A 13,903-nucleotide genomic window follows, 5' to 3' on the forward strand; every position below is an offset into this window, starting at 1 on the left:
CTGCTCAGCAGGAGACAGGTCAGCCACAACTTCCTAGTGAGGGTATGTATGAGAGGCCAAAACATAGGCCAGCTGCTGGGGAGAGCCAGATGCGGCCCACTCCCCAAAGCCAGCCCACAGAGGCACACTAGCCACTACCCACTCAGGTAGTACAGGGCACCGGATGCTTTGAAGCTCGCTCAGAGAGGCCTCTAGCCCCTTGATTCAATTTCAAAAATTCTCAAACAAAAAATATGCAGGAGATTTCCCTCCTTTGGTCTGGCCTCTGCAAGACATCTGCGGTTGTCTCTTTCTGTAGAAGCATTGATGTTTGCCCGTCCCAGGACCCCCAGGAGACCCCAGTGTCAACTCAGGACATAGGTTCCAGGGCTCTACTCAACCACTGGACCAAGGAATGCCTGAGGCCTTTAGGAGACAAATTCCATTCAGCCCCCTGGGAGGGACTTTGCCAACCATGCCCTAATGCATCCCCCTGACCCTCCACGCAAGTTAACTACCATACTTGCTTCTCAGCTGCACCAGTTTCATGCACAGTGACCTGCCCAAGTCACAGGGAAAGGGTTCCATCCATCTTCCTGAGGGTCATGCAGGTGGCAAGCCCATTTCTGCATCTCGCCCCACTGCCCAAGCTGTGAGGGGACCACAGTGGGCTCCAGAGGAAGGCCACCTCAGGTGAACTCCAGCCCTGCATGGGCCTTAAGGTGGCATTTCTGCCCCATTCCATGTTGCTGAGGCCAACACCCCTCACCTGATGCCCGTGGAGCGTGTACAGCAGCCGGCCCTCCATCAGGTCCAGGATCTTCAGGGTTGAGTCACTGGAAGCTGTGATCAGGTAGTTTCCAGACGGGTGAAAGGAGAGGGCGTTCACTGCTGCGCTGTGCACTGGGGGAAGGACATCAGTCAGGTGCTAGCTGAGGTGGGCAATTGGGGCCAATCAAGCTTCAGCACAGGCCTGATGGGGCTGGGCTGGGGTACCCATTGCTCAGAAGTATTGCGGGGAGGCTCACAAGGGTTTCCCAGCAGAGTGGCATAATCAAAGGACAGGAGAAGAAGACTCATCCAGAGTCAAGGGCAGGCAGGGAGACACAAGGCAGGAGGAAACAGATGTGGCAAGCTAGAGGAATCAAACAATTCCTTCACCCTCTCCCACAACACCAAGCAGTTGAGCCAGACCAGAAGAGAGCACTCAAACACAGGCTTTAATTCGTCTTGCATACTGTTACTTTAGGGAAACCAAATGGAAAACAAAACCACTGAAATGCCTGTACGAAGCTGCTGCCCTATGGGAGAGGAAGTATGTGGGTGCAGGCAGGCAGACAGCTAAGATACTCACTCCCAGGAGAGAGTCGGGCCTGGGTTTCAATCCCAGCCTCCCCGCTGGCTCACCTTGTGACCTTGAGCAGCCACCCTGGCTACACTGAGCCTCAACTTCTCCATCTGTACCATAGCAGTCACACATTAGGGGGTAAGCCCACGAGGCCTATGTACAGCATAAGCCTCAGACCCCAGTGCCAGTGAGATATCCCTCTCCTCTGCCCCCTGCATCCCATGCAACTCCAGGTCCTGCCATTTTACCCACTCAACAGCTTGGCCCTGTCCATGACTTTCTTTTCCCCACTGTCCCCACCCAAGCCTCACCATCTGTCCTGGTGTCCCTCATTTACCAAGACCTTGCCACACCAGGTCTGTCGGCTTCCCCAGTCGTGGAACCTTTGCACCCCTTGTTCCCAATGGCCCTAGGAGACTCTTGCCCTCCTCTTGAACTGACCTTAAAGCTCACCACTCAGAGTCACCTCCTCTAGGAAGCTTCCCCAATCTTCCCTTTAGAGCCACCTCCTTCATTTGTCTTTCCAAAGCACCGCAGCCTCCCATCAGTTCACTCTTCACATTTATGAGACGACAAGCTCTATCAACCAGGGGCTGTGTTAAGTCTCTGGCTCCTGGCTCTGTACCTGACACCAAGCAGGACTCAGAAAGTGGCTGGTGAGCAGGTGATTGGGCTAGGTTCCAGAAGCCCCACTGGGCTATACAGCCCACCCTCAAAGCCAAGGGCATGTTTTGGGTGGAGCCAAGGAAGACCCAGGCAGTACACATGGTGGCAGAGCAATTCCACAGGCAACACATAGACCAGCTCTTAGAGTGGCTACTGAGAAAGACTCAGGTGCCTTTGTGCCCATTACCACAGGCCTGGTGAGGGAAGCCAAGGGGCTAAAATAATCATGACCCAGCCAAGTCAGAACTGCCACAAACATATAGACAAACATGAAAACCAACCCCTCACATGGGCACTGAGAGGCTACAGGGACCACTGCTGGATCAGTAGATACACCCACCACAAAATTGCCCTCAGCAGAGCCCACAGGCCCCTCAGCAGAGCCCACAGGGGTGCAATAAGCCCCTCAGATGCCAGCCCAACTGTTGTGCTGGTGTGCCAGGGAGTGTGGATACATATTCCCAAGAACACTTAGGAGAGACGGCCAAGGCTTTATGTAACATGGTATTTATATCTGAACAATACCCTCCAAGTGCCAGGAACTCCAGGAGGCGGCCTGGAGAGGGGCCATGGGGTCTCTGCAGCCAGCTCCTGGAGTCAGAGTACAGAGACCTCACAGCCTGCACTGGGATGAAGGCCACCCCCACCCCTACCTGAGACGAGGCTGGCAGAGGAGCAGCCAGTGACAAGAGGATGGTGCAAGGGAGGGTGTGCTTGGGGAGCCCAGGGCTTCCCCAGCACCACCAGGGTGAGGGGGTTAGTGTGTGGATGCTACACCAGGGCCTCCCACCTGGTCAAGTCCACCCAAGGGAGGGAATCTCCCCTGGAAGAAGGGCAACAGAAGACCCACTCCACTATAAATGCCAGGAATACCAAAGGCCTCCTGGCTGGAGTGGAAACACCGGGAGCCGTTTATTCCAGGAGAGGGCTCAGCCTGGCATGCCAGGCTTTTGGGGATGCCTCAGATACCAGGACCCAAATGGCCTTCCCCAACTTGCTCTCCTGCCTTGTCCACTGGCCACACCAGCCTCTGCTCTCACACCTCTCTGCTTCTGTGGAGGTGGTAGGGAGGAGGCAATCTAGGGAGGCCTCATCATAAGAACCATCCCATAATAGTCCCCCATGAGGGCTTTGCTTCACATGAGGGGGTGAGCCTCCCATCATGATGCCCTGAGCAGTGAGTGTCCAAGAATGATCCATTTTTCATCAAGTCCAAAGCTGCAGGCCCTCTTCTTGGCTCCCTGGCGTATGTCAGTGACAACAGAGAATGCCATTTGAGTGGCAGCTGTGAGTCTGGCTAATTATCCCCCCAATTGCACCCCAAAGAGGGAACTACAACTCAGGGTTAGAGACACATCAGCGTCAAACTATGCAGGTCACCAGAAGCCCAGGGAGGTGGGACGAGGCCACCGCAGCCCCTGCCCCCAAGTGCAGGAACTGGTCATGGCTCACAGGCAGCCTAAAGAGAGACCTGAGTACCCACAATCCAATCTGCTCACATTGCTCTTAGTGTAGAGGCCATTAGCAAACCTGGGTCCACTGCCCAAAGGGCTCTAAACTGGCCAAGGGGCCCAGAGAAAGCCTGGGTGCTCAAGTAGGTGGTACTTTTCTGGGGCAGACATATCAGAGCCAAGCCACACCCCAACATCCTGCCACAAAGGGATCTGCTCACTTTGCCCAGGGTGGCTTCTCATGATACACAACTGGCATTACCAGTGATACAGCAGCTCTGGGTTTCCAAGGAGCTTTGGAGTCATACAATGAAGGTGCTCTGATACCAGCAGTGAAGGACACCCAAGATATTCTTTGCAAATGTCATGTAAATGCCCACTTCAGGATGACGGGAAGGAGCCGGGTATGTTGGCTAGATGAGGTGGGACAGCACACTGTATCCCCATGTACCCTTTGGTGCTTTCAATCTCAAAACACCTAGTAAAGAGTGCAGGACTGCCTGCTGCATATTCAGCCACTTAAAAACCCTCCATGACCATGTCTGGAGTAAGGTGGGTGTGCAGGGGTACACGAAGGACCAGTGGACAGAGTACCTGGGATTCTGAGTTCTAATCCAGGCTTCTGTAGAAGGCCAGGCCAAGACCTACTGAAAGCCAGCCAAGGAGACCACCTCTCTCCAGGACCTTGGGAAATAAATGACTAATCATCACAGTGCCAGGTACCCAGCATGGAATGGTGGACCAAATGCCAAACTTGGAGGCCCTGAGATAGAGACCCGGGTTCATATCTTTGCCACTAGATGACCATGAGCAAGCCTCACACTCTCCATCTGTGCAATGGGGAGTAGCAATGCCTAGCTGGCCACTCAGGCCTGTCACTAGACAGTTGATCTGCACATGTCTGTAAACCATAAGCACATTATCGTTGCAGGATGGGGACTGCTGCTCAGATGTTTGAACAGTCTTAACGTGGGCTCAGAGCATATGGAGCCTAACCCACTCCATGGGGATTGGCACTCCTGGGGCTCCACCGGCCCGTCAACTCCTTGCTCAATTGGGAAATCAGAACTGCTCCCTACAGTGACAGGCCAGAGCCAAGAAACTCCTTGCCCAAGAGGAGAATCAGCCAGCCTGAGACAAATGGCACCAGCTGCCTGCTGTAGGCCAAGAACGAGGCAAGCTTCAACTCCAACAACCCAAGCCAAGACAGGAAGTGCTCTCCACAGAGCACAGCCATGGGGCAGCAGGACACAGGCAGGCTGGGGCTTGCTAGCCACACACTGCAATTACCAATATCTCAGAAAAGCCCATCAGCCTCACACACCTGAAGGCCACTCCAGAAGTGCTTAATGCTCATCCAGAGCCACCAAGGGAGACACTGGATGTCACTGTATCCTTAAAAACTTCCCCTGGGTTTCCCAGGTATCGGGGATGAAAAACAAATCAGGTATCTGCTGCCAGAGTACTGGGACCCCTTCTTGGGGAACCAGCCTCCAAAGAGATCCCAGTGTATCTGTGGTCAGGGAGGAGTCCCTTGGGAAGAGGGATTTAGCCACAGAGCTCTCCGGGGAGTCACTAGTCCTGAGAAGAGCTAGCCAGGTCCCTCCATCAGCAGAGGGTGAGAGGTACGTCCCCTTCCCCCACAATGAGCTTATATTAACTCAGTTCACTGAGCCTCTCAGGATGAGCCTAGAAGCTATGGAATGAGTTTGCTAACCTGTGAACACCATGGCATTGGGCAGGGAACTCAGGGAGGACCAGGTTCTGTTTATGGGGCACTCCAAGTCCCTCTAAGCCTCCAATCTACGCTAGGGATGGCTTAGGAACAAGACACTGCAGCTTTGCTGAGTAGCTCCATCATGAGAGGCAAGGACTACATAAAACACAGACTGAAATCTCTCAGTGGAGCCTGTCAACCTCACGTGCTCAGGTCCACTCAGGACTTGGTCCCCTTTGCTCATCTGAGTCCATCCACACCCCCCCTGGCACTGCCATCACTGAGCTCCAGCCCTGTCCACTGCCAAGCCTGCTCCCTCAAGAACCCCAGGGCCCTCTGCCCAGCACCCACCACTCCTCAACTGCTCTACATCGTTTCTTCTCCTGACCACCCTCTTCACGAGCCCCCACTCTCCTTCACTCCCAAGGCTCTGCCCTCCTTAGCCCTCCCATGCTGGAAGATGTTGCTCACACCCCCCACTCTGGCTGCTTTGTGGACCTTTTTCTTCCAAGGCCCTTCAATGGTAGGGGCCCAGGATGTGGCCTCAGCCTTTTTCACATCCGAGACCCCTGGGCCCAGCTGGCTCCTTCTCCCTGACAGCAGAAGCTTCTGCTCCTACTCAATCTCCAAAACCCACTCCTCGGGCCTGACCCCTCCCCCAATGATGGTCTTTGACACTGGGCTCAGACAGCGCATACACAAATCACCAGGGTGCACCAGCCCCCCACCCAAGCAGTCTTTCAACACTGCTATCCTCTCAGATTTGCTTTATCTCTTTGCTCTTGCATACGGGGCCAGTCCCAGCATGGCCAGTCAGGCACGTCTTTGGTACCCTCAGCCACAAATGGCATTCAAGGTCCTCCCCAATGGGTAGCTGCTGCTGCATCCTGTGAACACCAGGCCCAGGCTCCTGAGAGATGGGCCTGGACCCTCCCAGGGTCACCCAGAGATCCTCTCCTCCCAGTGCCAAGATTTATGTGGTACAAACCACATACCCAGCCCTGTATTAAAATCCTTACATGAATTCTCCCATCAGATCCTCACATGCCCCATGGGGAAGGTCCTGTTATCACCTGTGGAGTGTACTAACATTAATAAAACAAATGTATTTCACAGGGCCTGTCTTCCAAAGCCTTGTAGTTTCAGGTTTAGCCTAACTTTTTTTTTTTTTTTTTTTTTTTTGTCGTTTTTTCGTGACCGGCACTCAGCCAGTGAGTGCACTGGTCAGTCCTATATAGGATCCGAACCTGCGGTGGGAGCGTCGCCGCGCTGCCAGTGCAGCACTCTACCAAGTGCGCCACGGGCTCGGCCCTAGCCTAACTTTTTAAAATTACACATAGAAATGTTAAGCTTGCAAAAGACAGGAAACTTTTCCCAGGCTAAAGTCTCTACTGTAGATAAAGAATTGTAACACAGCAAAATTGCTGGCTCAAGGACAGATGTCCTTGGTGCAGGTTAACCTACTGATTGATATGTTAAGAAAGTTACTTGATTGTTATGTAAATATGCTAAGGAAATTGCTGTAGGGAAAGAAAGTGTTTACTAAGAACAAGCTTTTGTTGGTGGACTGACTTAACTTTTTACTAATTGCATTATGGAATTGCATTATTTCACTGATATTACCAGCTTCTATTGTTAAACTATACTTAACCATAACTCCACCTATGTTCCTTTCCTGTAACTTTCTGGCCTGGAGAATAAATACTGAGAAAGAACCCCAGCTCAGTGTTAATTTTTCAAGGAGGAATGCCTCTCTCTTGAGGGTTCCTGGAAATTAACCCCTTCGGGGCTTCTCACTGTTCAGAAGAAATGGGCTTTGAGTAATCCTTTGTGTCTCCATCACCCAGGGGGAGAGAGGTGACAATCACCCCTTTACAGAAAGGAAACAGAGCCTGCACTCCTGACCACTGCACTGCTCCTCACCTTCCCTTCCCATCTCTCCCTGTCCAAGTCTTCCCTCCTCAGCACCTGTCCACCATGCACATGTGCGCCATCCCCAACCCCAGCCCTAAACTCAGGTCTGGCCAGAGCAGAAGAACGGCCTCTAAGCCTGAAGGAGGGAAGGGACAGGTGTGGTTTCCAAGGAGAGGGCAGACCCTACTGCTGCTCTGTTTTAGAAGCCTCTGCCCAAAAGAGCATCAGTGACAAATCCCGGGGCTTCTGCGTAGGAAAGAACTGGTTTCTGTGACTTGCCTCTGCCAGCTGCTGGTGGTGTGGGGGTACTGCAGGCCTTGACCACAGGGCTGGCTTCACCAGGAGACCAGACTGCTGGACACCAGAACTCACCAGAACCAAGACTCTCAGCATTGTCCCTAACACTGTACCTTGTTCCCATTTTGTGCCAGCCACCCTCTCAGTTCCTGACATGAACCAACTCATTAACCCTCCCAACACCACCTGTGAGACACGCCCCATAATTATCCCAAGGGCCCCACTGAGACAAGTGACCTGCCCAACATCACAACCAGAAATACTGAAGCCGGCTGCAGAGACCACCCTCTACCATGTGCTTTTCAAGACTAGGCTCTTTTCCCCGTTCTTAGGTGGTCTGTCCACCTTGGTCACCCCAAAAAAGTGCTGTCATCAAATGTCTGAAAGTCAGCTAGGAAGGGCTTGTCAGGGGTGTTGGGGGAGAGCTTTAAACCCCAAGCCCCATACCTGTGTCCACCCATGTCCTTCCTGTTTCAGGTGTGGATTGTGTAAGTGAGCCCATGGACTTTCAATTTAGTCCCAAGTCAATGACCACAGTTCTTCAAACAACTCCAGCTCTGTCTCCTTCCTGGTCTCAGCCGTGACCCACAGTCTCACACATCCCTGTTTTGCCTCCTGCACAAATCCCAGTTCCTCCCATGACCCCTCACCAGCTCCCACCCCTGTGGGAGCCCCATCCCCAGAACTGGGGTGCCTCATGGCCCTGCCCTGTCATACTTTCTCTCAGGACAAATCCATACCCCTACACCCTCACCTAGTTTTTCCTAATCACATCCAAATCTGCCCTGGTCCCCTACCTCCCACCAAGAGCCTGACACCAACCCATGTCAACTGCCCGGTGGCTGCCTTCCAAGGGCTACAATTAAATCAAGAGGCAATCCCCTGGGCCTGGCTCCCGAGCCTGACCCCTAGTTAAGTCAACCTTCTATATGACTCACAGCTCTACATCTGTGGAGATCACCATGAGGCCAGAGGTGGCCAAGATCCCATCCCACCAATGCTGACCTCTACACAGCCCTGCGCCCTTTACCACAGGACAAGGGTCGTAACCTTGACCCTGGAGAGCAGAGCCTCCATCACAGGGAGAGGTGAGTGGCATGGGCAGTTCCTGAGAAGTGGCCCTCAAGGGGAACCCTGGCCAAAGACCCACTGAGGACTCCCCATCTGGCCCTGCAATGTGCCTAAGACTCTGCTACCTCATAGATAGGCACCAAAGAACTTGGTGGAAGCTAGGTAGCAACACGTTCCATCTCCTGGCCAATGTTCCAAGCCAGGACAGCCATGTCACAGACTACCCAACCCTGGAGATCCCAACAGACCTGGACTCCTCCCTACCCAAGGGTGTCCTCAGACACTGCAGCAATGAATCAAATACCTGGCACCAGCACAGTCCCAACATAGCTGCTCCTGGGCCCAGGAGGCTGCTCAACACTCACGCTGATAATGCTGCAACAGCCGGTGAGTCCGCACGTCCCACACCTTCACTGTGTTGTCCATGCCAGCAGCAGCAATGCATGTACCACTGGGGTGAAAGTCCACGTAGGTGACAAAGCTGGAAAGACAGGGGCCACCATGCACTACAGGAGGTCTGTCCTGGCTCAGTGCTTCCCCATCCCTGTGCTCATGCTGTTCCCTCAAGCCAGAACACCTCCTTTCTGCCATCTTTCTTTATCAGGTGGCCAACGGACAGCAAGAAGTAGAAGGTGAAAATAGTGGCCAACAGTGAACTAAGGTGAACTTACCAGGGACCAAGCCCCACCATCAATTTTTAAATATAAGCAGAGAAAGCTGTCTTCAGACCAGGTCAGCTGGGCTACTCCAGGGTTTTCAGAGTTGGAGTAGGTACTCTCACCAGGGCTGGTCACAGGACAGGTCCTGCCAGTGGTGGCTCAAGTGGGAAGGTCCAGTGAGGCTACAGGGCCAATGACCCACCTATTTCTAGGAGACAGGCCAGGGGCCCTCAATTCACCCATACATGATGCTCAGGCTGGTACATTTCCAGCTCTCAGGAGGAGCCCTTACCCCTGATTCCCAGCCTAACTAAGGAAGGCAGAAGCTAGGGTCCATTTAGGAACCTGGAACAGGTGAGTCACTACTCAAATGCAGGCTCCTCCCTCTCTCGATGATGTGGCACAATATGAACAGCCACCACCTGCTGCAAGAACCTGATAAGAACCTGATAAGACTTTCACTTGTAAAGCCATCAACATACATAACATACAAAGAAGCTTTAAAATGCAGATTGGGGACTGAGCTCAGCTGCTCACAAACACACAGGTGGTAATTCTGAGAACCGAAGAGTGAGGGGGGAACTCAGTCGCAAAGAATTACATGGCTTGAGGTTACACACTACAGTTACTTGTCGGATGGGGCTGGGGCTGAACCTTCCACCCGTACAGGAAAAGATGCAGAGCTTGGTTGCTGGTGCTTGCAAAAGGCATCAGACAAGAAACAGCTGGGGGGGGGGGGAAGGAGCAGCAGAGATGTGGCTGCTGGCTCCCATAGTTCCAACCATTGAAGGCCACTGGGCCTCCCTATGCCCTGGTCAGTGCTCTGTGCTTGAATGCCTGCAGGTGGAGGACAGCATCCAGGGACTCACCTGCCATGCTCGCAGTATGAATGGACACACTCGCGGCTGGTCCTATCCCACAACTTGACAGTCTTGTCATCACCGGCAGACACGATAAGCCGCCCGTCAGGGGAGAACCTGAACCAGATAAGGCACAAGTCACAACACAAAATAACAGATATCATGGGTGCCATATGACATCTTTCACACCACCTTTCCCTGCATGCCTACCACCTGACTCCAGAACTCCCCAGGGTTACATGCCCGGCTCTGATCCCCAATGTAATTGTGGGCAAGTGGCTTCCCCTCTCTGTGAGATGGACAAGCATGGAGTAGCATAACGCACATAAAGCCCCCAGCACTGCACATGGCATGTGGCAACACACAGCCAGTGCTGAATGCTGGTATTATTAGCATGAAGATGACCAAAAGCCCACGATCAGTACCATATTCCTATTCCCAGTTCCTTTGTGTCTACATTTGATTCTGAGTATGAATTGGCAAAACACAATCTGCCAACAAAAAGGCATAGAGGTCCTGGGGACCCACCACCAAAGGCCCAGTTTGGACTTCACACCACCAGTTTGCTGACTGAGCCCTCCTGTTTTCAGGACCCTGATCGTGAGACCTCTCTGAGCAATCAGGGACTTCCTAGGACAAAGGAATAGGGGTGTCCTGGGAACAAGTAACTTGTATGCGGTCCCCAGAGAAACACAGCTCAACAGCCCCCAACCTCTGACTCCTGTGATTTTCTAGCGTCTCCTGGCCACCCCCAACCCTTTCCTCTGGAGCAAAGAAATTTGACACATGAGAAAGCTCTGTTGAAAGGAATGGAATAAGCTGAAAGTAGACATATCTGTATCTGCAATTCTTGGATCTTGAAAGGTCCTTCAGGTCACCTGGCCCCCATCTGTACAGCACTGCCTCCCACAACAAAGGGAGGGACAACCTCCAGGCCAAGCCCCCTCAGAAGACTGGGCCCCCATCTGGCAGCTCTGGAGCAAAACCAACCTCTGAGGAGTAGAATACCCCAGAGGAAAATAGGCAAGCCTCATCACCAGAGAGACTCGTGTTCAAACCCCAGTTCTGCCACTTAACCACTGTGTGCCCTGGGGCAAGATACTACACTGCCTGAGCCTCCATTTCCTCATCTGCAAAATGGAAATGATACCACCTAGCTTGTAGAAATGTCATGAGGAACAAGAAGAAAATGCATAGTGGAAGTACTGACAGTACCTTGTTATTGTTATTAACACTAATAAGTGGCCCCTGTTGACTCAGCTTGTGCTATGTCAGCACAGATGTCAGAGGTGTACCATGGCTGGCAATGGACTAACTTATGTGGCATGCATCAGCTCAGCGAAGCTACTGAACAAATTATAATGCACAAACTGTTACTGTTCCAATTTCACAGATGAGGAAACCGAAGTTCAGTAAGATTGAAAAGTAGCTAAGTAACTTGCCCAAGGTCACAAGCTGGCACCTAGCAGTCCCTCTTGTGCCCCTACCAGCCCCCAGGGTCCAAGGGTCTTCAGACAGGACAATGCTCACTTGGCACAGCGGACCCAGTTGATGTGCTGGCTCAGGGAGAACAGGAATTTCTGGCGATGAGTTGACCACACCTTTACTGTCTTGTCATCAGAGGCCGTCACGAGGGACTGGCCATCACTGCAGAAGTGGACACTCCTCACTGTGGCCGTGTGTGCACGAAACATGGTTGACTCACCTTTGCTACAAGGTCAGGTATCCAGAATCAGGAAAATCATAAAAGCAACAACAGCTCTCCCCACCCCTCAGACGCCTTTCCCAAAGTCAGTCCAGGCCTTAGGACCCTAGTTCCCAAAAAAGGATAGAGCCTCCCCTACAGGACCAGAGCACTGCCCCCATCCCCCACCCACATGCAAACTGCATTAGGTAGCATTCCCTCAAGGACAGCTAGGATCAGCCCAGAATCCCTCTCCCAATCCAGAGGAGAGGGCCCCAACTGAAGCCCCAGCCTCTGATGGTACCTCCTCAGAAGTGAGGTAGATGTCCCACTGTGACCAGTCCAAGGCAGGATGAGGACCTGATGGGAATGGCTAGCACCAAGGCCCCAGACTCTGATAAGCCCCTCAAAGTCTGTAACTCACACATTGGGTACCCAGATGCGGACAGTCTTGTCACGGGAGCCTGAGGCAAGCAGGTGTCCCGAGGGGGAGAAGTTCACACAGGTGACGGCATCCTTGTGGCCCGTGAAGCGATAGGCACGTGACTGGGGCTTCATGTGCCAGACCATGAGGCACGAGTCCATGGAGCCACTGGCTGAGGAGAGTGGATGATGCTGTGACCCTGGGTTCTAGTGGGCCTTGAGCCTCCTCCAGGACGTGGGGGAGAGGGGCAGGGGGTGGGGGGGAGCAAAATGTCCAGCTTCGCCTTCGCCAGCATCCACAAACGGAGCAGGCCACACCTCTGGTAACTGCGGACCAGAAGTTTGGACAGCCTGTGGCTCAGCAGTTCTCCAAGCAGCAAGTCCACATGGGAACCAGACCGACAGAGGTCCTTCACCAGCAGCCCTGGGCTGCAACCCAGGGCTCTAGGACAACTTCCCATGGGCCCCTAGGTCCCGCACAGACACACCCTGAGGGCACTAGAGAGCAAGTCCTCCTGACATGGGGAACCAGCCCAACCCAACAGGCCTTTTACCACTGAGAGGCCAACTCAATAAGAAGTCCAGAGTAGGTCACCAAAACAGATCCAATACAGCATACCACAAGGCCAGCAGCCTCTAGCAGGGGGCCTAATGATAGGATGAAGGAGTGAGCCTCATCTATGGGAACAAGAAAGCCGCAGCCATGAAAGCTGTGTATGAACCCCCATTCAACCAAGGAAGTGGGGGAGGGCACTCAGCTGCAGCACAAAGGCAGTGGGGTGAGGAGGGGCCCCCAGCTCTGCTCAACATCCTCACTGGTAAGCCTTTTCAACAAGAAGGTGTGCCATATTACTGTGGGCAACACACTGGATAAAGATTCAAGGAAAAGGAGCCACTACTTAGGGTCCATTGCACAGGACAGACCCAAGAGGTGGCTGTGGGTGTGCAGGGAAAAGCCCAAACCCCAGTCCCACCCTCAAAGGCTGTGTGACCTTGGTAAGGTCCCCTAACCTCTCTGAGCCTCTCACTCTTTGCATATAAAATGGATCTCATAAAACGCAGCACCCAGAGAACTGGCAGGTGGAAGCAAGATGCAGGTCTAGACAAAGCTGTCCTGCCCTTGCTGTCCTCCGTTCCCCCCTCACCGCACCTCCCAGGTAGAAACTTATCCTTCTCAGCTCATAATCTAGTGCCTAGACAAGATGCCTCCTCTTACCCAGCTGCTTCGTATTGAGACTGAAGTCCACACAGGTAACTGCATCTCGGTGGCCCTTAAAATGCCTCTCCAGCGAGGGGTCCTCCTGGGAGAGAGCCAGGGTCAAATGTGTAAAGCCTGAGTGAGGAGTGGGCTTCCCCAGGGCCAAGATCTTCCTACAACAGTCAGGAGGGGTTAAAAATGCTCAGGGCATGATCTTGTATATAGAAAATCCTAAGGAATCCACTAAAACTATCAGAACTAATAAATGAGTTCAGCAAGGTTACAGGATACAAAAATCAATTGTATTTCTGTACACTAACAATGAACAACCCAAAAAATAAACGAAAACAATTCAATTTATGATACATAAAAAATACTTAGGAATAATTTTTAAAAAGTGCAAGACTTGTACAATGAAAACTACAAAACATCACTGAAAGAAACTAAAGAGGACATTAAAAACGGAAAGGCATCCCAAGTTCATGAATTGGAAGACTTAATACTGTTAAGATGCAGTACTCCCCAAATCGAACTACAGATTCAGTATAATTCCTATCAAAATCCCAAGTGCTAGGCCGAGCCCGTGGCGCACTTGGGAGAGTGCGGCGCTGGGAGCGCGGCGACGCTCCCGCCGCC

The 13,903-nt window shown here is 52.7% G+C and overlaps 1 protein-coding gene across 3 annotated transcripts in view; it reads right to left on the bottom strand.

The window, feature by feature from the left end:
- POC1A (POC1 centriolar protein A) overlaps nucleotides 1–13,903 on the bottom strand; it is a 78,259-nt gene that overhangs the window by 61,823 nt on the left and 2,533 nt on the right. For 2 of the 3 annotated variants that reach the window (XM_063114706.1, XM_063114703.1), the window contains exons 2-7: nucleotides 13,286–13,370; nucleotides 12,071–12,242; nucleotides 11,493–11,672; nucleotides 9,972–10,079; nucleotides 8,809–8,924; nucleotides 749–882 (exon numbers count right to left, since the gene is read on the bottom strand). In XM_063114706.1, the coding sequence (XP_062970776.1) occupies nucleotides 749–882; nucleotides 8,809–8,924; nucleotides 9,972–10,079; nucleotides 11,493–11,672; nucleotides 12,071–12,242; nucleotides 13,286–13,370 (795 nt within the window). The remainder of the gene's footprint in view (nucleotides 1–748; nucleotides 883–8,808; nucleotides 8,925–9,971; nucleotides 10,080–11,492; nucleotides 11,673–12,070; nucleotides 12,243–13,285; nucleotides 13,371–13,903) is intronic. The other variant, XM_063114705.1, reaches the window with a different exon arrangement.

This window comes from Cynocephalus volans, chromosome 11 (genome assembly GCF_027409185.1).
Source record: "Cynocephalus volans isolate mCynVol1 chromosome 11, mCynVol1.pri, whole genome shotgun sequence".
NCBI classification, from domain to species: domain Eukaryota; kingdom Metazoa; phylum Chordata; class Mammalia; order Dermoptera; family Cynocephalidae; genus Cynocephalus; species Cynocephalus volans.